The 25,795-nt window shown below is 45.3% G+C and overlaps 1 protein-coding gene across 1 annotated transcript in view; it reads left to right on the forward strand.

The window, feature by feature from the left end:
- The window catches only part of LOC146783421 (solute carrier family 2, facilitated glucose transporter member 11-like), a 516,968-nt gene extending 491,438 nt beyond the window's left edge, over window positions 1–25,530 (forward strand). Inside the window, exons 10-12 of the mRNA XM_085633874.1 lie at window positions 9,325–9,400; window positions 15,180–15,307; window positions 25,321–25,530. Coding sequence (XP_085490000.1) covers window positions 9,325–9,400; window positions 15,180–15,307; window positions 25,321–25,530 — 414 coding nt within the window. The remainder of the gene's footprint in view (window positions 1–9,324; window positions 9,401–15,179; window positions 15,308–25,320) is intronic.
- Window positions 25,531–25,795: the final 265 nt, after the last annotated feature.

Here is a 25,795-nt window from a genome sequence, read left to right on the forward strand (position 1 = left end):
TCACTGCCCAACAGCAAGCTGAATGCAGGTAAGTCCTGGAGCAGTATGCTGAGCTCTATTCTATAACCTGTGGTCAGATAACCTGGTGCACCCATGATATGGATACTAGGGGCAGCCTACTTACCAAAAACAAAATCTGCAGGCAGTATGATCAAGTTGAAGAAAGCATCAGAGCTGAAGTCGACAAGATGCTGGAATTAGGGGCGATTGAGCCCTCTGAAAGCCCCTGCACCAGCCCAGTGGTCTTAGTCCCCAAACTTCATTCCAGGGGAGGTAAACCAGAGCTAAGGTTTTGTGTGGACTATAGGTTTCTCAGTGTAGTTACCAAGACTGATGCCCACCCTATTCCAAGGGCAGACAAACTGATTGACATGGTGGATGCAGCCAAGTTTCTCAGTACTTTTGATTTTACAACAGGGAACTGGCAGATTGGTCTCACTCCAGAAGCCAAAGAGAAATCAGCATTCTCAACCTTTAGATGGTCCTTACCAGCTCAATGTGATGCCATTTGGACTAAAGAATGCCACTGCCACCTTCCAAGTGTTGGTGAACGCATTCCGAGCTGGCCGTGAGTCCTTAAGTGCAGTATATCTTGATGACATTGCTGTCTATAGCGTCACCTGGCAGGATCACCTGATCCACCCTGGAAAGGTCCTTAAGGTCCTGCAGAAAGCAAGACTCACTATCAAGGCAAGCAAGTGCCAAGTTCAACCCTTACAGCCCTAGGCTAAGACAATTCTGGACTATGAGGCTCCAACAATCCAGACCCAAGTCAGGGCATTCCTTAGCTTGCTGGGTTCTAGGATGTTTGTGAAGGGATATGGTACTATTGTGACACTCCTCACAGACCTGACCTCCAAAAAGCAATCCAAGAAAGTAAACTGGACAGTGAACTGCCAAAGGCCTTTGACACTCTAAAGGAAGCAATGTGCTCAGCACACATTCTAAAAGCTGCAGCTTATTCAAAGCAGTTCATAGTGTGGGTAGATGCCTCTGAACATGGGATATGAGCAGTCTAATTCCAGACCAGAGATGATGGACCAGCCAGTTGCTTTCATCAACAGGAGGTCACTCCCCAAAGAACAGCATTGGAATGCCATTGAGAGAATCCTTTGCAGAGGTTTTGTCCCTGAAGAAGCTGAGCATACCTGTTTGGTTCTCACAACCATGTTCAAACCGACCACTGACCTCTCAGATGGCTCATGCAAGTAAAAGGAGAAAACCCAAAACTGTTGAGGTGGTCCATCTCCCTACAGGAAATGGACTTTACAGTGGAACACAGACCTGGGACTGACCATGCCAATGCAGATGGTCTTTCCAGGTACTCCCACTTAAAAAATGAAGACACTCTTGGGAAAGGTTAGTCTAATTTCCTTTCATTTGGGGGAGTAGGAGGTTGTGTAGAAAAGTGCCCCTTTTGACATGGTCACCTCCATTTTGTCTCAATAGTACTGATGTTGTTGATTGGTTGTGCACTGAGACTCTGCTAACCAGAGCTCTTTCCTAAAAACAAGGTAAATGTCTAATTGTAACCCAATTGGCAAGGACTTTAGCACCTCTGTAAGTCCCAAGTAAGTGGTACCCCTACTACCTAGGGCATAGGTACTAAGAAGGATCCCTATGGGCTGCAGCAGGTACTATGCCACCCAAACTGACCCACACAAAAACTGCAGACTTCCATTGCAGGCTGCATGAAATTGTGCAGCCCATTTTCAAAAACACGACATGGCACATTCCCTGTGTGCCATGCCCACAGACACTGCATGTATTATATGTAAGTCACCCCTACAGCAGGACTTAGAGCCCTAATGCAGGGCACATTATATTACATGTGAGGACATATCTGCATGAGCAGATATGCTCCCGTGCTGTCTCGTTCGATTGCTAGATGTTACACGTGATCAGGGAAGCCATTTTAAAGGCATGTACTGGGCATTAGCCATTAGGAGTTAACCAGCAACATGATGGCTTCACTGAAACCTATGGTGTTTGGTATCAAACACCATGTCTTACTAAATCCGTACTGATGCCAATATTGGATTCATGAAAACATGCACCCAGAAGGCACCTTTGAGGTGCAACCTGAAACCTATAAGAACGCTAGTGTCCTGACAGATTGGTATAATACACACTGTCACCACAGATGAGTTTCTGATCCCCCGGAGGTGAGAACCCATGCTCTCAGAGGCCAGAAACAATACCTGCTACAGAGGAAGGTGTTCACACCTCCTCCAGCAGGATGGCTAGAGGTTTAGCACATCAGGGCCGGAGTCTTCAAAGTCACTGCGTCGTTAATATGCAACTTTGGCTTTCCCCAGTCTTGGGGAATTACACACCCTGCCCTGAGGCCCATTTAGCACCATAGCAGGCAGGAAAATTAGCTAGTCAGAAGGCCAGTCACACTTACAGGCTGGGCACAATCCTAAGGTGGGTCACCTGCATTTGACAGTCGAGGTTATATAGCGGGTGTAGTAACCCCAGGGGTAAGTAACCCAATGGCTAATACTCTGCACTCCCCTAAACACCCATACATTCAGTGTTTAGGGGTCCCCCTGACACCAGAAACTTAGATTCATCTACCTGGGAACCAAAGAAGGACAGAAGAGAGCAGTCATAGTGAGAACTGAGGACTTACACTGAACCTGGCGCCAAACCCTGCCTTGCTGCTGGTACCTCGACAATTGCACCAACCAAGCTGATCCAAAAGCTGTGCATCCTACAGGCCCCAACTGCACTTGCCCTGTACCTTGTCCGGCCAACAATCAGGTCCACCGAGGGAGCTGCTCATCAGGAAGAAATCTTTGGTGCTCCTGAAGGTCATATCTGTCTCCCTGCCGAGTTTGGAGACACCATGCCCTCCAGAAGTCACCCCACATGAATACCCTGGGTACCAGAGCATTTGCCACCACCAAAGCTAGTTGTGTGCCCAGTCCGGGTACCACTAATGCCAAAACCTACCTGCCGATGATGGACTTCAGGATCACTGAAGCCGGAACAGAGAGTGTCCCCGCTGTTCTGTCTTCCCATCCTCTCCAGGTAACCTAAGCCAAGTAAAAGCCTCTGAGTACAGCAACCCACCGGCTAAAACACCTCCGCACCCATGCCCCCCAACCTGTGTTCACAGAAACCAGCTGCATCCCTGTGCTCCAGAGACCCTCAAGAGCCAAGCCTCCCTTTGGGTTCTGCCAGACTTGTCTCTAAGACCCCCCTTGCAGCCTTTCTCTTGCAGGTACCTTTGCCATTGACTTTACTGTGTGGCACTCAAGGCTACCAACAGGACCAGCACCTCTGCTGCACCCAGACGTACCAGGGCAGGTAAACCCAAACTGCTGGTGGTGTCTTGGACCTGGGCCCCAAAGCACCTTAAGTCCCTAAACGTATCCTTGAAAACTGCTTGCAAGTGCATCTATTCAATATATGTCTCTCCCATAGGATAACATTACTGTGCAAGGCTATCCTATCCTGGAGGAGGTGTGAAACATCCCTGCCCAGAACAGGTATTGATTCTGTCATTCGAGAGCTCTGGCGCTCTCACCCCATGAGATCAGAAACATGTCTGGTGGTGGAAGGCTGGTGAAAAATGGCCAGAGGCCCCATTTGTGTTTGGCTAGGTTTCAGGGGACCCTCTAAAAAAATGTCCTGTCTGAATGTATTAATGAAACTAACACTGGCATCAGTGAGGATTTTTTTGGACAAGATGTTTGGTACTGAACATCTTAGAAATCAGCAAAGCCATCATTGAACTAGGAAACCTGTGGTGACAAGTATCCAGCCTGTGTACTCCTTATGGCTTACCTGTTCACTAGCAACATCACAGAATGGACAGAACATTGAAGGGGCACATCTGCTTATGCTTATATAAAAACACATGGAATATAGTGCACCCTGCCCTAGGGCAAAAGGCCTGCAGAAGGGATGATTTACCTATATCCTGTCCAGAGTATGGGTGGCATGGCACATAGGGCTGTGTGCCATGTTGACTCTTCAGATTGTCCTGCACAAGACATGCAGCCTGCAATGGCAGAGTGCATAGCCTTGGTGAGGGGCCCCTGGGGTAACACAACCAGTGGTGCAGGCCCAGAGGACCCTCTTCTGTAGATCATGCCCTAGGTATCACGGGTACCATTTACTAGGGACTTACAGGGGTAACTGAAGTTTTGCCAATTGCGATACATTTTAGGGAAAAAACACTGGCACTGGGAACCTAAAAACTCCGCCTCAATACGCAGAGTACCACAAGTGGCGTAGTTTGTTAGGTCATGATTGTTCATGTTTTAGTGCCGGGTGTTTTTACCGCGCTGGAAAATTAATTCGAACTGCAATATGTGAAGCTCAAAGAGGGTGCTACTGTTTTTTGTTGGTTGAGTAGATTTTCTACTCGTACGGCAGCTTCCTCAATCCGATCGGATGTTTCTCAATCGGAGCAGTCGTGACCATCCGCGACCGCCCGCCTTGAGAAATCTCTGTGGGAAGTGGTCCTCCATTGGATTTTCCTCGCTTGCACTCGGCAACTTAATGTTGGTGAGTGCAAATGAGGAAAAGCGGAGTAGAGTTTTTCACAACTCCATGTGCTCCGGAAACAGAGCGCTGTTTACCTACCAGGCCTACCAATGATGAAAAGTATTGAATAACCATTTACTCTCAGTTTAATCATCACGCAGTGTTTGAATGACTTTGGTATGTCGATCTTTTCTTAACGGACATTTTTCTTCACAAGCTGCCAACCCAACATACCCATGCTTTTCTGAGGTTAACATTGACATGGCACAATCATTTTCATCACTTTCACTTGATACTGATACAGAAAACCTGTTTGATGATGATTTAGATGAAGTTCAACTTTGTTCAGTGTTGATTTGTCTCAACTGATGTTGACACTTAGCCTTGTGAGTGTGCATCAAACATTCCTACTGGAATGTTCTGGTGGCCATTTTGTCTTCGCACCGTTATGCACTTCCTTCGCTTTGCAAAATGGTTCTCCTACCCACAGCCTTTACATATGTGTCCAAGAGCGGAACATTTACTTTTGTGCGGAAAAGTAGGGACCCTTCATTATAGTCAGGGTAAGGGAGTTACACACCCAAAAAAACCCTGCTCAACACGTTGGTAGCTTGGCACGGCCAGTCTGGCCTATCTCAGATGCAATGTGTAAAGTATCTGTACATATCACATACAGTAACACAGTGAAAACACTACAAATGGACACCACAGCAGTTTCGAAAAATAAACAATCTTAATCTAAACCTAACAAGACCAAAATGACAATAATCCAACATGCATAGCTCAAAATATCACTTTTAAAAGGTTTTAGCAATTCTGTCCATAGAACTCTATGGATGCATTGATTTTAGCACAAAGTATCTTTGCTGCTTTAAAATCCATGATGAAAAACAGCTGCAAAGGGAAAAAGCAACAGAAAATACATCAATGCATCAATTCTTGTGTCCCAGGGAATGGAGGTGTCAGTTTTGCTGCATGCAGGATAAGTGTTGCGTAGATTCCTTACTGTAAGGAGAAGTGATGCATCTATTTCCAGAGGAGACTGCTTTCGGCCGGGTGAAGTTTTGAAAACTTGGCGCACAGGTCCGATGCATGAGAAAATCTAGGCCCGGTGGGTCAATAAGGTGGTGACAAAGGTGCTGCTTCGATTTCCACAGCTGCAGACAGGTAATGCGTTGATTCCTTCAAACGCACAGTAGTGCCTGGGCTGAAGTCACACTGTGGGTCTGGACTCGGACTGTGGTAGTTCTTCGGGCCATGAACAGGTGCTGGATTGATTTTTCAGCCACACCGTAATGATGCGTTGCTCTTGCAACCGCACAGCAAGCTTGCGGTGGGAAAAATGCTGCTGGAAGGGTGATGCATGGACTTTCGAGTCTTGAAGCAGCAGAACCCCCTCTAAGGACCCAGAACTGGAATTGGCACCACTTGACAGGTCAGAACTCCCAGCAGTGGAGTTCAGAGATGCTGCAGATGAAGTTGTTATTGGCCCTGAAACTTGCAACAGGAGACAAGCACACAGAAGGGTGTGGAGAACCTTGGTACAGCAGAATACAAGAAAGCAAAGTCCAGTTATTTCACTGCCCACTGACAGAAACAGCAACTGCAGGCCAACCTAGTAAAACAACACACAGTGAAGGGGAAGTACTCCTCCTGACAGCTCTTCAGCTGTTTTTCTTGGCAGGACCCTCAGTCCAGAAGTGTACCAAAGATGTGGGGTGGTAGGTCCAATACTTATACCCCTTTTGGCATTTCAAGTAGCTATATTTCAAAATAAAGTCTTTTTTTGGTCCACAAGATCCCGCCTTGCCCTACCTTGGCTCCAGACAGACCACAGGGGGCTAGAGACAGCATTTTGAGGGACCAGAAACAGCCCTATTCAGGTGTCAGTGACAACGCCTCCCACCACTTTAGCTTAGTAAGGCACATCAGCCTGGTGATGGGCCATAAGAATATGCAGGGCATACCTCAGTTCCCTTTGTGAGACTGTCTCGAGTCAATGCACAAACAACCCAGCTGTCAGTCTAAACCAGACGTTGATTCCATAGGCAGGCAGAGACACACAATGATAAACCATGAAAATGCCCTCTTTCTAAAGTGGCATTTTCAAACAGACACTTTAAAAAACAACTTCACAAAAAGATGTTTTTTTAAATCCTGAGTTCAGGGAACCCAAAACCAAATCTCTAAATTTTCCCAATTGAAGCTTACACTTGTAAGATGTTACAAGGCAGCTTCAATGATAACCTGTGGGAGAGATAAGCCTTACAATAGTGAAAAACAAAATTGGCAGTGTTTTACTCTTGAGCATGTAAAACACACCAGTACATGTCCTACTTTAACACACACTGCACCCTGCCACCTTAGGGGTGCCTTACACTCAGAAAGGGGAAGGTTTGGGCCTGGCAAGTGGGTGCACTTGCCAGTTCAACATGGCAGTTTAAAACTGTACTCAATGACACTACAGTGACAAGCCTGAGGCATGTTTACAGGACTACTCACAATCAGTGCTGCAGGTCCACTAGTAGCATTTGATTTATAATCCTGCGCAAACACAGTGCACTTTACTATGGGCTTATCAGTAAATAAAATATTTCAATCATGGATAACCAATCATAATCTTTATCACAATTTATACAGGGAGCACTTGCACCTTAGCACTGATCAGTAGTGGTAAAGTGCCCAGAGTGCACAAACCATCAAAAATGAAGTCCAGCACACAGTTAACAATACAGAAGGTAGAAGCAAAAAGACAAGGGAAACCACACCAAGGATGCCTGGTCTAACACACCTCCATCATTCCAAGAAGCACTTCACACCAACCAGTCACCCTTTGTTCTTCATACCTGCTGGAAAATCACCTCCCACACTCTAGCAAACATATCAGTTCAGCTGGTCAGCCTCGACTCTTCATATCTAGAGCATATATTTTCTTTATTGCCACCAATAATATATTAGAACCAAAAGTATAACATTTAAATTCTATGTTGCTTTTTCACAATCACAATATCACTCGGTGTGTCCTTAAACATCTGTAATAATTTACAGGAAAGATGAGTGACACTTTGTGTTTCAAATGGTTGACACCTAGGTGAATTAAAAACTTGAATTTATAGTGTTTGGTAAGCTAATATTTTGTGGGCAATGTCTGTGAACTTGGAGTACAAGAAGATGAATACACATTTTAGGGAGATGAGATGAATCGTTAGGTGAGTGGGGTTATGTCACATGGAGTAACATTACTTTACATTGTACTTTCAACATGCACCTTAGTAACTGAATTCTCTCCTATGATGTGCTATAAATAATACAGTTTACAATGTAAGCCATCTAGATTGAAACAATCAAAATTGGGAAACTATAAAAAAGATTTCTGTCAGATAGCCTCACAGGATTTGATGACAACATGAACCCCTAAACCATCAGCTTTGTGGGGGCTTTGTGGGGTCTTTCTAACCTGTCTCATCATCGCGCCTCTCTCTTCTTACACCTGTCTCCCTTCTTTCTGAGCTATTTCTATCACCTCTCTTAACTGTCTCCCCTACAATCTGCATCTACTTCTCACTGAACCAACTCTTTCTCAGAAGTCTCCCACCTGGCTCCCCACTCTCTTAAATTACTAGCCGTACCTGTCCATTTCTGAAATGTATCTTTCTAACAATACTCACTTACCTCCTTTTGCCTCTCAATTGTATATCATCAGTTGTCTCTTAATCACATTTATCACACCTGTCGCTCCTTCTATTTCTGTCTCTCTTAGCTATCTCTTTCTCATCTGTTTCTATCTATATCACATTTTTCATACTGTCTTCCCCTTACATCAATCTTCTGTCTCTGATTCTCGGCTGTTTCTTTATCACCTGCCTATGTGTCTATCACCTATCATGCTCACCTGTCCCATCGCCTTTCACACCTTTTTCTCTCTCACACCTGTTACCTGACCTGTTTCTAGGGTTGCCACCTGGCCGCTTTTTTACCGGCACCACAAGTATACTAGTATTCTAATTTCTGGGCCGGAACAAAAATAAGCAAAATCACCTAAAGCTGATATTTTTTGCCCTTTTCTGTAAATGCTTCAAACAGCAAATATACACAGAAAGCACTTTCAAATGTGTTGTAGAGCTGTGTTAGCGGTCCATGACAATTAATTAAAGTAAACAAAGACAGAAAAGTCATGTTAAAAATGGATACTTACGATTTTGTCTAAAGCCCAATTTATTATCACTCTGGGCCTTTGCAGACTCTTAACACAACAAATAATGGCTAGTATTTGTATTTTTGAAATGTGGGACAGTTTCTGTTTCCTGTCTTTGTCTCTCAATCTTTCACTCATCTCTCTTAAGTGTCCTCTTGCTGCTCTTAATTATGTTATTTCCACTCATAGTCTTTCTCCTCTGCCCCTTCTCTCTATCTCCCCCTTCTCTGTCCTACTGTATCTTGCTTTCTTCATGTGCTTAGGGGCATCAGAGCACTGAGACACCATTAGTGCTAGTGTTGCAAGTGTGTACCGTTCTTCTGAGGCCGGAGGTCCCAAGCAGAGTGCTAGTGGTCGCAGACATAAGCCAAGGGGCGCAGTTCTGAACCCTGGGCACCCCTAAATCACATGCATGTACAAATAGTTAGCATGAAAGTTGCCAGCTGTAATACTGAATGTTTGCAAGTTTGCTTTGCCCCTCCACATCAAATATACTTTCCCTTCCCCAGCTCCACTTGCTTCCTCTAGGAAGTGTCTGTTCGTTTAGTTTTCCATTTGAACTTGTTACTGTGTTAATACTATGACCGTCACAATCTTCTTAACACTGGCCATCATTTCTTCCATTCTAGGCATGGTTCCCCTGGCTATCATATGCTAGTGCAGCTCTCATCATTCTCTTTACTTTTCTGTTTGGGCTTGGTCCATGTAAGTACTAATAAATTTACATTCACAATTTATTATTATAGTGCAAAGTTCAAATTCAATGTTATTTTCAAAGCTTAGATTAACTATATTGAAACTTTCAACTTACTTCCTGCCAGGCTACACTTGGTACTGTGTTTTCAGGGCCTGCTAGAAAGGCCTCACTTAGGTCAGGGAATGATCAGTGATCATGCCTTCTAGTCAGTACTGTTACCCAACAGGTGTGAGCTGCAATCTTATCCACCAGGTACTCACCACATTGCATGTCCTTCAGCCACTCCCTGTACTTTTGCTCTGCACAGCCAGCCAGCAGACATGGCCAGAGTCAATTGGGCATGAATATATGTCTTTACAATGCATGCATCTACCATACATATCTTTACCACGCATGGTAAGTATATGTAATTATTATGTTTTAAATTACTTAGTTTTTATATGTGTGTGTGTATATATTACCTACTGGCGGGCGCCAGTAGGTAGTTATAGTTAGGACCTTGTTTCTATTCAAAAAGCATTTTTTGATTTGCCAATATCTTTGGCGCCCTTTGATGAATCTTCGCAAAATGTTTAAAACTAATGGGGTGCTCCGGTCAGCTTCTGTCTTGAGAGTTTCAGGGTGATTCGTCAGGTGGGGGCTGAGAAAAAAGGGGGTCCCAAAACACACTTTTCCCATGTTAATTTCCATAGGAAAATTTGGAACAGGCTACAGTCCGAACTGCTGAACGGAATTACACCAAATTTGACAAAAAGGTAGGTCTTGGTTCAGAAAGCGACCTTTTTTTTAAATGGTGTAAATCCATTCAGTAGTTCCTTAGAAATTAAAAAAAGAAAACTTTAAATATCTGAGCACTGAGGAGGGTTCGCAAATCCTCCCGAGCATGAGCTCAATTCTGATTGGCTGCCAACACTCCAAACCAGAATGTGTTGGCAGCCATCTTGTGACTCTGTAACCAAATCACAAGAAAAAGAGTGAAACAAGGTTGAAAAACAAGAAAAGGGGGCAGAGTAGAAACACCCTGACCCCCTAGGCCTGTTCAGGGGCTACCACAGGGACCCCCAGGCCCAAAAAAAGAGCATTTTCTTTTTTAAATGGCTGAATTTGTGCTGGGTGTGCGAATCTGGACGGGAACATTTTTCTAAAATGAAAAGCGTGCTCCCCGGTCCCGGGGGCAATCAGCAATTAATATGTGGGGGCCCGCAGGGGCCTGCGGAGGCCCCTGCAGCCTCAGGGAGCACCACCTCCCTGGGGCTTAATGTATAAATGCATGGGGGTTCCCAACCCCCCCATGCTGCCTCGGGGGCCGCCACCTCCCTGGGGCTTTTGATAATTATAAGTGGGGTGACCTTGCGGCCCCCCAAGCCCCAGGGACTGCCACCTCCCCGGGGCTTAAGTAGAATTTTAGTATGTGTGGGGGCTCCTGCCCCTCCCCACACTGACCTGGGGACCACAACCTTCCCAGGGCTTTAAATAGTAAGGGAGGGGGCCGCTCGCCCCCCTCCTAGAGCCCTTGATGGCACTGGGGACTGCCACTCCCCAGGGCCGGCTCCTGCAATGTCCCAGGGAGCCCACCCCAAGGACATTGGTGTTTGCTATGGCAGGGCGGGAGCATGGCTCCCGCCATGCCGTAGCAAACTCTGCTTTGCTTCATTGAAGCGAGAGCAGGAAACCTGTTCTCGCTTCAATGAAGCAAAGCAAAATTGCTTTTGAGCAAGGGGAGCTGCATAACAGCAGCTCCCCTTGCTCAAAAGCAATGCTGGCTCCTGCAGGAGCGGGGAGCCGACGGGACTGTAGGGTCATTGGGGCTGCCCCCACGGTCCTCAATAGTGAGACCAGGCCCCGGGGGATGGGGTCCCTGGGGCCAGAAGTGACCAAGAGAAGATGGCCTCATTGCCCCCTTCCTAATTTAAAAAAAAATAATATATTTTTAAAAAGTCGAGGCACAGTCCCGGGGGATGGGGTCCCTGGGGCAATAATGGCCTCAGGAGGGGGCCACGCAGCCCCCTCCCTACAAAAATATATTTTTTAAAGTATTCTCTATGTGGCAATGCCCCGGGGATAGGGTCCCCGGGGCCGAAATTGGCCATTGGAGGGGGGACACGCTCCCCTCTCCCGCTTAAAAAAATTAATAAAATAATGCCTAGGCCCTGGGGGATTGGGTCTCCAGGGCCCAAAAATATTAAAGGGAAGGGGGGCCACACAGCCCCCCTTCCAAAAAATATTTACAACATTCCCTAGCACACGTGGGATTTATAACAAAATTAATGTAACAACAGTAGCAAAGTAAGTAAATCTGAATATATGGTCACGACGCAAAACAAATAATTGAAATCTTCAGTCTATTATTCTTTTCTTGATCCTTCTTTAATATGTGTTACTGAGACTGGTCGAAAGCCCAAAGCCAACACGTGTTTCGTCGCCTCTGTTTAATGTACATGTGACTTTTTCAAGGATGCCGGCGTGAGGGAACTGCAGCCGAGAGTACTATCAAACTAGACATTTGGCTACAAGATATTGGATAAGGAGCGTCGATATTGAATACCCCAATAGAGACATTTACCCACGCCGGAGGATAGTGTGGGTCGGAAATATCACCGCGCGTTAATAAGTACTGAGAAAAGCCAATTCTCTTTTGGGAGGAACCCCAGTACTCCATGATAATAATTAATCTTAACATTCTCACCACTAAACCCAAACATTACACTTACCTCCCTTTACCAGTGCCCACCTCTAAAAACTAAAATTACCCCTACTTCTTTTTTCCACTGCCCACCCCATAACTCTAAAAATTACCTTTGCCTCCCTATACCACTTCCCACCCTAAATCCTAAAACTACCCTTACCTCGCTCTACAACTGCTCACCCATAAATGCCTAAAATTACCCTTACCTCCATTTACCACTACCCGCACATAAAACCTTTTTTTACTAAATAACATAATAATTATGTTATTTAAAAGTTATATATATACTTACCAGGGTGTAAAGTTGAAAATACTTACCTTAGTGGTAATTACCTAAGTGGTAATGGCTGCTGGTAAAAGGATTGTGTGGTAAAGACTGTGTTGTAGGCCCTATGCGTGCCAGGTCGACGCCACCTACCACGATTACTGGCACGGTTGATGCGTGGCATCGGATAAGAGAGCTTGTTGCGTTGCCTTTTTTGTACTCCTCTAGGCTCCCACTGTCCTATCACCCCAGTATATCTTTGCTGCAAGAAACTGGGTTTCTTAATCTCTGTAAACGTACTAATATTAGTACACGGGGGGACCTCTTTCATGAAGGAAAATTCCGTCCACTAGAACACTTTTTCCAGGGGCTGCAGCCCACGCCGTTAGAGGTGTTTTTATACGTGCAACTGCGACAGGGGATAAGAGCGGTGATCCCGGACGTTCCTAGGGAACCGTCAAATCTTATTTCATTACATCAATTACTGGGATCTAAGGATCGGAAGCACCTGGTGTCGGGCTTATACCGGGGCATACGCGCACAACGGGTGGAAGTCACTAGTTTGGCCCGTACACAGTGGGGGGAAGAATTGCGACGAGACATAACAGAGGAACAGTGGCGGTATTGCTTCATCCAAACTGGTCAAATCTCTGCTAGTTGCCGGTTGTGAGTAATCCATTATAAATTCGTGCAGCGACTATACACGCCTGTCAAAAAATATAGGTTTAAGCTAGCGGATAATGATAGGTGCGAGAAGTGCGGAAGGCCCGAGGCGGGTTTCTTACACCTGGCGTGGGAGTGTCCTGGGGTGCAGGAGTATTGGGGGCAAGTCTTTGACGCCCTTGAGCAAATGATGTGCAGTGCTCTCGTGAGGGACCCTCTGGTGGCGCTTCTGGGGTACGTAGCACAAGTCCCCAAAACATACCAGAAATTCCTCGCTATATCATTGCTACTGGCCAAACGAAGGGTGGCTTATAGATGGGGCAGGGGTCAGGTCCCGAAATTTAAGGTATGGTTGGCAGACTTGATGTACTGTCAGGAGCAAACGAATATCTATGCTGAAACTCTCCCGAGGGCATACAAGCCGAAAGATATCTGGGGCCCTTTGCAGGGGTATTTCCTTTCACAGCACGCTGGGGAGGTAGATGCTGGTTCCCATGAGCCAGAATGATTGCGGTGTGAGGATTTTATTTTGGGCACATGGCTGCCTACGCGTCGGAATACAGTACATGTTATCTATGCCTGGGGAACTTGCCTGTAATACTATGGTATAATAATACTTCTAGGTCTCTGGTACCTCAAATATGTTATGGATGCACTGTGTTTATCTAGCTGGTCAGGAATGACTGTCTATTATACAAAATGCATTTACTCCAAGTATTGCTATTGTGACGACATATACGAGAACTCATTGTGCAGCAAGCGAAGCTTACTATGTGTTTGATGCCATGTAATTTTTTTTATGTATGACAAAATCATAAATAAAAAAATAAAAAAAAATAAAAAAGTTCACTGTTTGTAGCCACGGAAATAAAATAATTGATACGCTCAAGAAAAAAAAAAGACTGTGTTGTAAAGTTTACATCTCATTGGGCTATGACGTTGCCTTTAGCCATATCGTGTGTCCACAGACTATGTCCAGCAATTAGCTTACCTGCAGTCCATTTAAGGAACTGAGCCTGAGCTGCAGCAAAGAGCCCTAGAAAGGTTTCTTCACACGTGGAGTTTCAATTTATTCTACTATATTCTCAGTCTTTTTTAATGTGATGTGGTCATCGTTCGGTTCATTTAACAAAATAATTTTAATGAGGTTTTGGGTTTATCTAAAAACTAAATTGTATATCATTTGAGTGAGACATCTTGAATCTTTCTTATTTTTATTTCAACATATATCAACTAATTTAATTTATATTTGTATCTATTTCACTCACAGGTTAATCCCTGCGGTGAGAACGCTCTTTTGAGAGTAGGATACCATGGCTTTAGAAGTTCTTTGTTAAATGTGCACATAAAAGTAGGCGTGCAGCTATAAATATCTTACCTACTGTGCTAGAAATGGGTGATGATTACTAGATTTCAAATTGTGACTCAGCTACTAAAAATCTGATACCCACCATGCTGATTAAGCATTATTAGGAAGATAGATGTTTTTATCCGGAATGAAGGACATGACCATTTCTGCACAGTCACCCCAAACATTTTGACTTCCTCCTCCCTTTTTTCTGACCTTGTTTTTGTTGGCTTGCAAACTCTTTGCTCTTTACCACTGCTAAGCAGTGCTAAAGTATATATGCTCTCTGCGTAAAACATGGTAACATTGGCTTATCCATGATTGGCATACTTAATTTACTAGTAAGTCCCTAGTAAAGTGCACTACATGTGCCAAGGCCTGTAAATTAAATGTTACTAGTGGTCCTGCAGCATTGATTGTGCCACCCACTCCAGTAGCCCTTCAAACATAGCTCAGGCCTGCCACTGAAGATCCTGTGTGTGCAGTTTTAATCTGCCATTTCAACCTGGCAAGTTAACCTACTTCCCTTTTATTGCACATAAGTCAACCCTAAGTAGGTCATAGGCAGCCCTAAGGGCGGGTGCAGTGTATTTAAACGGTAGTACTTGGCATCTGTTGTAAATGCTCTACCATGCACTTAGGCCAGGTTTTTGAGTCAGCTGAATAAGTGATTACGGTTTAGCATAATTTTATGAAAATGCATTTCTTGTGACTGTCCTGAAATTCTGTCATGGGTTCTTAGATTAAAGTAGTGTAAGGAAGATGCCTGCATCATTTTCTTTGTGTATGTAACCAGCTTAAAAAGACTCGTTCTTTCCTGAGCAGCTGCTGTCTCCTTGGTCATCTGTGTCGAGATCTTCACCCAGTCCTCCAGAGCTGCTGCCATGGTGATTGCTGGGGCCCTGAACTGGATGGGGCTCTACTTGACTGGCATGGTCTTCCCATACCTTGTGGTAAGTTACCCTGCATAGCTGGGTCATTATATATTTAGCACCTATTGCGATCTGTTAAGGAAGAATACAAAGAACAACCTATGCTTGGAGTGTCTTCAAACTCTGTTTCCCACAGCCAGAAATAATAGTTCATGCCTTTTATTGTTGTTGTTGTTGTATAAGCTTTATTCAAAAGAAAATATAATAAAAGCGATAGATAAAAAACACATTATTTTCTTAAAAGAGGAAATACAAACATGTAACATCTTGGGCTTATATAAATAAGCAGTACAACAGAGTAATCAGTTAAGCCCTTGATGGGCAATACTTTCTGTCTGGGCTTTACAACATGGGTAGACTTTTCCATTGCATGTGCCATTTCGCTGTTGTCACGCAAACAGGGAGAGTTCCAAACCTAAAATGTAAGTACAACATTCTGTCCCTAGGTACCTGAATTATGTTGAGGAACGTCTTAAGATGTCTAATTTGTTTGTGTGAATAGTATTCTGTAGTTAGCTTGCCCACATTAGGTTTGCAATTCTCCCGTTGGTCCACCCACTCCCAATATAGGCATTTAAACTCTTCTCTCCTTGGGGGTTCCTGGCTATCCCAGCAGGCTCGGAGTCCAATGGCTATCACAGTTTTTTTAATATTGGAAATCCAGCCTATTTTGAAGCCAGTGTCTAGACGGATAATCTCAGTGAGGGCTTTGGCGTAAGAAAGAAGCTCAGGGGTCCACCCAATGCGAGCCCAAAAGAGTAGTGGGCATAACCTGGCTACGTCGCCAATCGACTGCCTGCCAATGTCCAACAGTAGAGGGATAAGGGGAATAAGGGGAACATATTTGGGTACCATAACCAGATCTCTTAAGAATTTGTGTTCCGATCTACAGAGCTCATCAAGCTTATCTAAACCTCAAACTTATGCTCAGTAGAGAACAGAGCTAACAGCTTTTGCATCATAATTTTGGAGGGTTCAGGGGCTACCAGCCTAGAGTGTGAGAGGTGGTGTTCTTTCCCTATTACTCCAGCCACTCGTTTATGTCCCAACAGCATCTTAGCTAAGTGGGGTCTCCAGGACATTTTGTCAGAGAGTCTTACGCCTAGGTAATCAAAAGTATCTACCCTTTCAAGGGGTACTCCACCCAGCAGAGGGCCATTCCTATATGACTTATGGCAGTTGAAAGCCATACATTTGGTTTTTGAACTGTTTATGATCATTCCCCGATTATCACAGAAGAGTTGGAATCTGTCAATGAGGCATGGCAACCCCACTGGGGTCTTAGATATCAGCAGGGTGTCGTCTGCAAACAACAAGGTTGGTATCTTATTACCCCCCAGAGTGGGTGGGTCTGCAGGCATCTCCTGGAGGAAATCAACTACCCCATTCACATTCAGGGAGAACAAGGTTGGGACCAGAACACAGCCCTGTCGGACTGCTCTGTTGACAGGGATGCATTCTGTTAATTGCCCCTGCTCCCCCCACCTGACCTGGGCATATTTTCCCTCATGTAGCCGGATCAGTAATTTAAGGATGAAAGGGGGAATGCCCATCCCGCCAAGCGTCATCCACAACTTGGATCTGGGGACCAGGTCAAAGGCAGTCTTCAAATCAATGAACGCGAGATAAAGACCATACTTGCCTAGCATCACTACCTTCCAATAAATGAGGAGAAATCTAAACACTTGATCCATTGTCCCAGTCTTTGGCCTAAATCCGGCCTGATACTGGGAAAGGATGGATTTGTCCTCCATACATGACAGTATCCTTTGCAGAAGCACCCGACCGAAGACCTTCTGCATAGCATCAATCAGGCTGATTGGTCTATAATTAGAAGGGTGGTCCCTAGCACCCTTTTTGTAAATGGGGACCACTTCAGTGGCCCTCCATGACTCTGGAACCGGGGCTCCGTTGGCTATTGCATTTGCTAATATTAGGATGTAACGTGCCCAATGAAGGGGGGTAGCGTAGAAAAGATCTCCTGGCAAGCCGTCTGGACCCGCTGCTTTAGAGGGGACAATTTTGCTTATTGCAGCTTCTATCTCCAATAAGTTAAAACACTCAGCTTCCATCAAAGGCCAGTTTAACCCATCTAATTCCACAGCTACAATGACCTGTTGCATTGAATAGAGCCCCTTAAAGTGGTCATGCTAAGCCTGGCCAGTGATGTAATTTGGAGGTGAGTATGCACCTGATTTGCTTCCCCAGGTGACCAAATTCCAAAACAGATTGGTCCCTTTAGGTGAGCGTGCTTCCTTAAGTTGCTGCCAGCGGGATTCATCCCACTCTATCTCTGCCTCCCGCTGGGCTGCTTTGTAGGAATTTCTAGCGGTTTTTATGAGCAGCTGGATTTTCTCCTAAATAGCTGCAGTCAGGATCGATCTTTTTTGCCTGCAATTTTTAGTGTACCATGAATATGGGTACTTGGTATTATTACTAGGTTTTTGGCCCGGATTGGGAACTTGAAAGTATGCGTTGATTTGGGTGACAATATATGTATGGACCCTAGGAACGTCTACTAGACATGTTGCAATTAGGTCGTGTTTAATGCCAGCAATCTTTGCGCCATTCAAAGCTACCTTCTTCCATTTCAAAAACGTTTTGCAGTTTGATGGAACTATATTCCTAGTGGCTGTCTGGTGTGGGTTACTCAGCTGAGAATAAGGTGCCTCCCACAAGGGCTTCAGAGTTAAGCATAAGGGATTGTAGTCACTCTCTGTGGTCGAGCCCACTGTCATGTCGACCAGATTCCCCCACTATTTCACATCAAGGAGGATGTAGTCTATCCGGGATGGACAGCTGGCTCTATTATAGGTGTTAGCACCTTTGCTTATCTGAGGGTGACCTGCCATTAACTGCCCTAAGCCCATACTCCATAGTGATGGCATTAAAGTTGGAGTACCTGTTGTATCCATCTTTTAAATACGGGGAGATCGAGTTGAGGGACTGCCCATCTATTGTCTTGTTCTTCTATTCCTGTTAGATCTTCAATGGCCAAGGGTTCAAATTTGCAGTTAAAATTTCCTGCAACCACCACTCTTGCATGGGGTGAGCAGTTAACTAGACATTCATCCAGTGCTGAGATGGTGGGTGAGGGCCTGCCTCCTTTTGTCCCTCTTGCGTAGACATTAAAAAGTTCAATTGTGGGTCCACCCCATGGCCCCCTAACGCTTAACCATAGGATATCTGGGCTTGAGCTTATTTGAAGAGCGATTCGGCAGTTAAGGGCGATATTTATCCAAACAATCAAACCCCCGGATGGACGCCCTCTCCCTATGGAAGTTGCAGGCAAGTGTATCCAGCTTTATATAATGGGACCAGTCTCCACGTCTCCTGAAAAATGCAAACATCAAAACCTTCCACTAGTTTATTCCAATGGGGGAGTGGGATTTTGCTCCTTAGACCCGCCACATTCCATGACACAATCTTCAGCTGTTGATGGAATGTGGAGCCAAAAGCTGTACTTTGTGTGGGAATATGGGTATTGGTTGATGAATAGATTTGTGTTTGCAAGGCTGAGTGTATGAAAGTGCCAAAGGCTAACTGTTTTTCTACAGGGATGCTAGCGCTGTGCTGGGGACTACCCTTGTTACAGTTTGAGATGTTATGAGGAGTCAGAGTTGCAAAGAGGCTAGCTGTGTGGTTGGGTCTGGGTGATATGGTAGGTAGGTCAAAATGGTGAGGAGCCAGATCCTGTAGTCAGTCGTTAACCTCGAGCGAGGAGGTGCCTGCCAGATGTAATAGTGGCTGTAAAGCAGGTCGTGGGTTGGAGTGTGCCTAAATTTAATGGAGGACTCACCACGAGGGCAAGTGCGAAATTCTAGGGCAAGGAGGTTTTCCGCCATCTCAGTTCCCTTTAAGATAATCTTGATGTTATCCAGTACATGGGTTGGAGAGGTACACCTCCGTGCCCTGAGAATATCGTCTCTGATCGGCAACCCCTGACATGACGGATCCAGTGGGTCACCTTATTGATCAAGGAGTCTTTGCTCTCGGGGCCATTATTGATGTTAGTTTTCAGGACATTGGTCATATAGATTTTTTTAGTTTGCGACAAGTTTGTAATGACTGGAGTAGCTACAGAAGGCAACTGATGTTGGCTTCCATAGATAAGGGATTGGGTTTGCTGTGAATGTGCGGCCCTGTGGCTATTTGGCGGGTCTTTTAGGGCAGTTAGCCTCTTAAGCTTGTCTTGGATAGTAATGTCAGGATTTCTTATTCTTCCTGCTAAAGGTTCGGTAGGAGCTTGTCTGGAAATGGGAATAGTGGGGATGGCCGGTTGATGTGGAGTGGGGCCGTAAAGAATACAGCCTTTTCTAGGAAGAGCTGACTCTTCTGACACCAGATCATATTGGGAAAATTGCGAAGGACGACTCTGTGCAGAGGTACCATACTGTGTGCAAGATGGATCCGCCTTCAATAATGTTTTGACTAGGGTGGTGAGGCATGGTCTTCATATCACCTATCTCTGCCCTAAGTGCGTTTATAATGAGGTGAGTGTCCAGGAGCTCTATTTTGTTTTCTATACTGGTCATTGCAGTGGCAAAAGATGGCTGTAAGGACACGTCATTGCGTTTGTTGAAGAGATCCTGAAGCGGTAAGAACCTGTTTGCGCAATGAATTGCGGGTTCAAGCTGTGGGGTACTAATGTCAGTACAGGCGTTGGAAATAGTAGGGGATTGGGATGTATCCTGCGTGGTTCTATGGATGCCCTCTTAGGGGGTTGTCTTTGGAACATTGTTGGTATGACAGGGGGGTAATTTGGGCTTGGGCTTAAACATGGGCTTAAAAGAGATCTACCGGCTGGGCCGCCTGAAATTGGGGGCACAGTCTGGTTGTCCAAAAGAATGTCCTAGCACTCATTATTCAAGGTGTCTATCCGGTCGAGGACACAATTGCTGCCCGGATGTTTGAGTATCTTCCTGGCCCTTTTCCCTTTTGTTACTCGATTTTCCCCGCCTCCTCCTCCAGCACCTTCCATAGTTTTCCTCTTCCCCATATTACGCACTCAAGAGGCCACCAATACCAAAGATAATCAATATACTTGCAGTAAAAAGCCTATGCACTCTGAAGCAATTACGAACAGTCTAAGTAAGCAAATAATCCCCGGGAGCCAGGAGACAAAAGAACCAGGAAAATCAACAGAGCAATCCCACGTGATGGTCAGATAATGTCAGCAGACGGAAGAAATGAAGCAAGACGCACAGTACCTCGCAAAGCAGTCTTTGATAGCCAACACAATCCTGGATGCAAATATAAAGGGGGTGGCCCTGCCCTGTCTCTTCCTGGCAATGACGGGTAAGGACGGGCCCACCCTTGGCCCGGGTTTTGCCAGGGCGCTGCCCGCGCACGTCCCTTGCTGTGGGAGCCCGCACTGGTTCTTATCTCGCTACTCCTGGTGCTCTAGGTGATGCTGTGCTGTGCGCCGTGAGCACGGTGCAGCCTAGGGCAAAAAGTCCTAGCTCTCAAGTCCTGGAGATAAGCTGGCGTGATCGGGCGTCCCGTACTGTGGGAGCCCGCGCTGGTTCTTATCTAGCTCCTCCTGGCGCCCTAGGTGATGCTGTGCTGTGCGCGGTGAGCACGGTGCAGCCTGGGGTGAAGAGTTCTAGCCCCTGAGTCCTGGAGATGAGCTGGCGTGATCGGTCACCCCACGCTGCAGGAGCCCGTGCTGGTTCTTATCTTGCGCCTCCAGGTGCTCTATAAGCTGTGCTGTGCGCGGTGAGCATGGTGCAGCCTGGGGCGAAGAGTCCTAGCCCCGAGTCCTGGAGATGATCTGCGGTGTTCGGGCTTCTCGTGGTGCGGGAACCCGCACTGGTTCTTATCTCGTGCCTTCTGGCGGTCTAGGTGATGCTGTGCTGTGCGCGGTGCAGCCTGGGGCGAAGATTCCTAGCCCCCGAGTCCTGGAGATGAGCTGGCGTGATTATTGATACATCAACATTTTGACCGAAAATATCCTATCAATCTCCAATTAGTGCAGAGTGATGTCGCACTTACACTGAGAGGAGTCTAGTCTCCCTTCTCCTATAACACCATTAGTTAGCAGTCATTTTCAGAGTCAGAATTAAGTTGGCGCTTGGCAGGGGCAGCGCCTCAACTAAGGCAGAGGAACGTCACCCCACTGCTCTGCCAGCAGTAATTAAAAGAAAACTAAAATGATAATAACCAGCGTTATTATCATTTTCGTTTTCCATTTCCTGGTGTGGGCGGGGCTGGACTTCCGGTGCAGGGAGCCAGGAGGAGGAGTGATTGCTCCACTCATGAGTGCGCATAACTATTTTGCCGGCCCTCTCGGGAGGACCATAGCAGTCATGAGCACTTTGCATGTTCTGCATCCAGGCTGGGTGCAGAACATGCCCAGGCCTCCATTCCCTGTCTGAGCGCCAAACTACAGTGCTCAGACCAATCCCAACGCTTTGCAGCATTGTGATTGGCTAGGGGAGTCAGGAGCCTGGGTGCTTTCTGGTTCCTGCTTCCCAGGAGCGAGAGGCGGTGGCGATTGAACTGAGGGGGGGCAGCCCGCCGGGTGGCCTGCCTGAAGGTAATTGTTTTTTTAAAATTATTTTTTCATTTAACAGCCCCCTCCTCCGACCCCCTGCTCCACCAGCCCCAGTAAATAGCAGACACCACTGTCTTGGCAGCATGGACTGGTGACTCAAAGATTAATGTCTTCTCAAGGGGGCAAGTGAAGAGAGCAAGGGCATTACCTCAGGCTCCCAGGATTAGTGCATTCATGAGGGCTGCTCAGATGTAAAGCTGACGGGCCTATAGCGAGAACAGGAGATTCTTTCACATGTCCTGGACTCTGGCCTGCAGCACACCCAGGCAATACCCTAAATGCAGCTCTCCTCAAGCATGGCATGTTGCACAATATCCTTTTTATCCTCAGTCCAGTGTGCATACCCATAGAATTCACTGCTACCAGACCGTAGTTGTATGCTGACTTTCATACTGTTTGGTTGCCGTGGATGAACCATATGATAAATCATCTTTATAAAATATCATCTGGGAACTGACACTAAATACACTTAGATGATTAAGGGGCAGTGCAGGTTTGCACTGAAAGAGCATAAGAATGGAAATGGCAGCCAAAATGGTTATATTGGGCTGGGTCAAAGGGCAGGCTAATATAACATTGCCCCACTGCAAAAACAATCTGAGTGGGTGAAATGAAAATATTTCTTTCCCACAATTAAAAAAAGAGAACATCAGCACTTTCATAAACAACACAAATATGTCCATGTTTTGGCAAGTCAATATTTCCCACCCTCAATATTTAAATAGAGCTAAAAAATGCAATATAAAGCCAAACAAATTTTTTTAACCTACATAGTTGTCAAGAGAAGAAAGGTCTGCTATTACGGAGCCATCCAAACACGTTATGGGGATAGTTGGGTCAGTCATATTGCTAGGGCCGTATTACACAAAGTGCCCAGAAATTCACCAGAAGTTTGCATCTGCTTCCTGTACCTCTGGGACACTTTGGTAGTACACAGGGTGCCGACACTTGTGCAGCTGCTTCTGTAATACAGATGGCACAACGCACAAGTAGAGCTGGCGCAACCGTAACCAGGAGTTCCCTAATTTGTATGGAGGTGTAGCCCCATGCAAATAATGCAACACTTTGCCTCTGCACTGTTTTGTAGATGCAGGCGCAAGGTAAACAAGATGTCAGGAGGCACACTATGAACCACAACCAGGTGGTGAACTGTCAATGTGCCAACTGACAGTGCCCCCTAACCGCAGGAAAATAAATCCCATGGATCTTTCAGGTACCCCTGTGGAAGTGGGTCCAATCACTTACCGGCAGGGGCATCTCTGGCACCCTTTAAAAATCATGCCATGTTTTAAAAAGCAGGCCACATAGCTGCCTGCACAGTGATATACAGACCGGCTGCTTCAACTACCCAGTCCAGAGTTTCATTAATGTGCAGCCATTGCAGGGCAAATAAAAAAAAACAATTGATGGACAGAATGCTGAACAAAGGCAAACATTCACCCTAGTACAGAGATATGGGCTTACATCCATTGTTTTTTGCTGCTCGTGCCAGTCCAGTTTAAACCCAGCCATATACAAATCAGCCTTGACCATTGCTCCCAATGGGAACTGTTCAGCCCGAACTGCCAGGCCAGGTCCTCCCTGGACTGAAGAACCCATTCTGGGAGCCATTTTGAGGTTGCATCCCTCATCAACCAGGCTAGCTTGATTCCAATGGCATGGAGAGCACGGACCCACATCTGGACATACCTGTCCCACTTAGGGTGACAAAGGTAAAAAGAACAATTGATGGACAGAATGGTGAACAATGCCAAACATTCACCCCAGTACAGAAATCTGGGACTAAATCCATGTTTTGTTGCTCCCCATGCCATTCCAGTTTAAACCCAGCCATATGCAAATCAGCCCCATGGGAACAGTCCAGCCAGAACTGCCAGACCAGGTCCCCCCTGTGTCGGAAACAAGCATCCTGGTAACAGTTTTGGGGTTTCACCCATCATTAGCCAGGATAGCTTGCTTGTTTCTGGTCCAGGGAGGACCTGGCTTGGCAGTTCGGGCTGGACTGTTTCCCTTAGGGGCAGGGACAGGACAGATTTGCATATGTTTGGGTCAAAGCTGGGGTGACATGGTGAGGTAAAGAACAATGTATTTAACCCAGATCTCTTGACTGGGGATGAATGTTTGTTTTGTTCTTCATTCTGTCCATCATTTGTGTGTTCTTTGCTATTGCAGGGCAGGCACGAGTTAGAGGCTGCACTGTGGGCAGCGTAATAATAGGGTGCACTAAACTGGTCAGTTCACCCAGTTGAAGGTGCGCCTTGGCGCATACCAGGGTAGTACGCTGTGAAGATAACACAGACCTAGTTGAGGGCTTGATCCAGAATAGATTGTCTTAATAAAGTCTCAAGCGAGGTTTGTTCTGCGCCACATTTCCAGAAAACCACTGTCTTTGTAAACTAGTTGCATTTAGATTCCTTTTATGTGCATTCATCTTCTGTGAATATCCTTAACTTCTGGAAACACAGTTTAAAAGTGCCTGGGTTCTACTCTGAAGGGTTGGCAAGGTTTTCTTTATTTTATATAGTGGAAATATTTGTGACATAAAGATTATTTGAGGTTTTAAGTGGAGTTTAAGTGCTTCAGTGCTCTACCATTGAAAATCGGTACACCCCACTGATGTTCTTAATGACATTTAACAAAAAAGGTCAATCATAATTAGGAGGTGGTGTGAAAGGGGCATCCCCTTTGCGAGTTTATATGGCTTGTATCAATGGTTTGCCACCGCAATTACAGTCATAACCCTGTGATCATTAGCAGGTACTTCAGGACAGGGTGTAGGCAGTGGTCCAGGCCTGCACAAACCTGGTGTGCAATTTGTGACCACTGTTAGTGGCTTGCCTTTTAGAATATCTGGCCCTAAGAAACCATTATAAACAATGAACATATTATTAATTCAAAAATATTTTGAATAAAAGTGATGAGACCGTTGAAAAAGTGATAAAAAGTAATGAGACCGTTGAAAAAGTGATAGAAAATTGTGAAATACATCAGGCGATGATATTATTGAAGGTAATTCCCTTTCACCTGAAAAGAAAACACTATTTCTTAAAAAACAAAGAAGAGATAATGATTTTTGGAAAGTGTTTTGAAGTGAGCACTTACTGAGTTGTAAAGAAATATCATGTTGCAAATAGGACTGATTCTAAAGGTAAATTTCGATAGAATATATTTTGGACGTGTTAAAGTTTTTCGAGCTGGTACCTATCAACTAACGTTTACATTATAGACTTTTTTACATAGTAATTAAAAGTGTTTATCTAACTTCAGTATTTGAAACAATTTATTTTGTTATATTTTTGTTTTTTTTTTGGATTCATTCCTTTATTTGTTCGCAATATTATTTAGTATCACATTTACATATTAATTGTTTGAGTAAATGAAATAAAAACATTTTTATAAAGGGCCTAAGATCGACACAGTAGGTATTAATAATTGCGAAATGACTTACTAACTGGTCCTCATCCTTCTGTCTTTTCAGAACAGTCTGGGCCAGTTCTGCTTTCTCTTCTTCTTGGCCTTGTCCATTTTCACTGTCATATTTGTATACATATATCTTCCTGAGACGAAGGGAAAATCCGTCCTTGAAGTCACAGAAGAATTTTACAGGTCAAAGCCTCCCTGGAAACTAGTGTTGAGCCCAGAAGAGAGTTCCCAGAGGAAGGCACAGGTCCTTTGTACCAGACTCTGAGAAAGAGACTTCATTCACACATTCATGCGTTGTCCTGATGCCAAATCAATAGACCAGCCACTGGTGCTTTAGAAGGAAGGTTCTGTCTCAGTGTATCTGCACTGTTAACCCAACCAACTCAGAGCCTCTAAGAACTCATGTACTGAAAGAAAAGATATTTATTAAATCAGCTTCCTGAAAACATTATGTTTCAGTAGTGTGCCATTGAGACGAGTGTGGCATTGCAACCCTCCAACTTCTCGGAGCGGTTACAGGTGGACCATAC

The sequence above is a fragment of the Triturus cristatus genome, chromosome 11, assembly GCF_964204655.1.
Source record: "Triturus cristatus chromosome 11, aTriCri1.1, whole genome shotgun sequence".
NCBI lineage: Eukaryota > Metazoa > Chordata > Amphibia > Caudata > Salamandridae > Triturus > Triturus cristatus.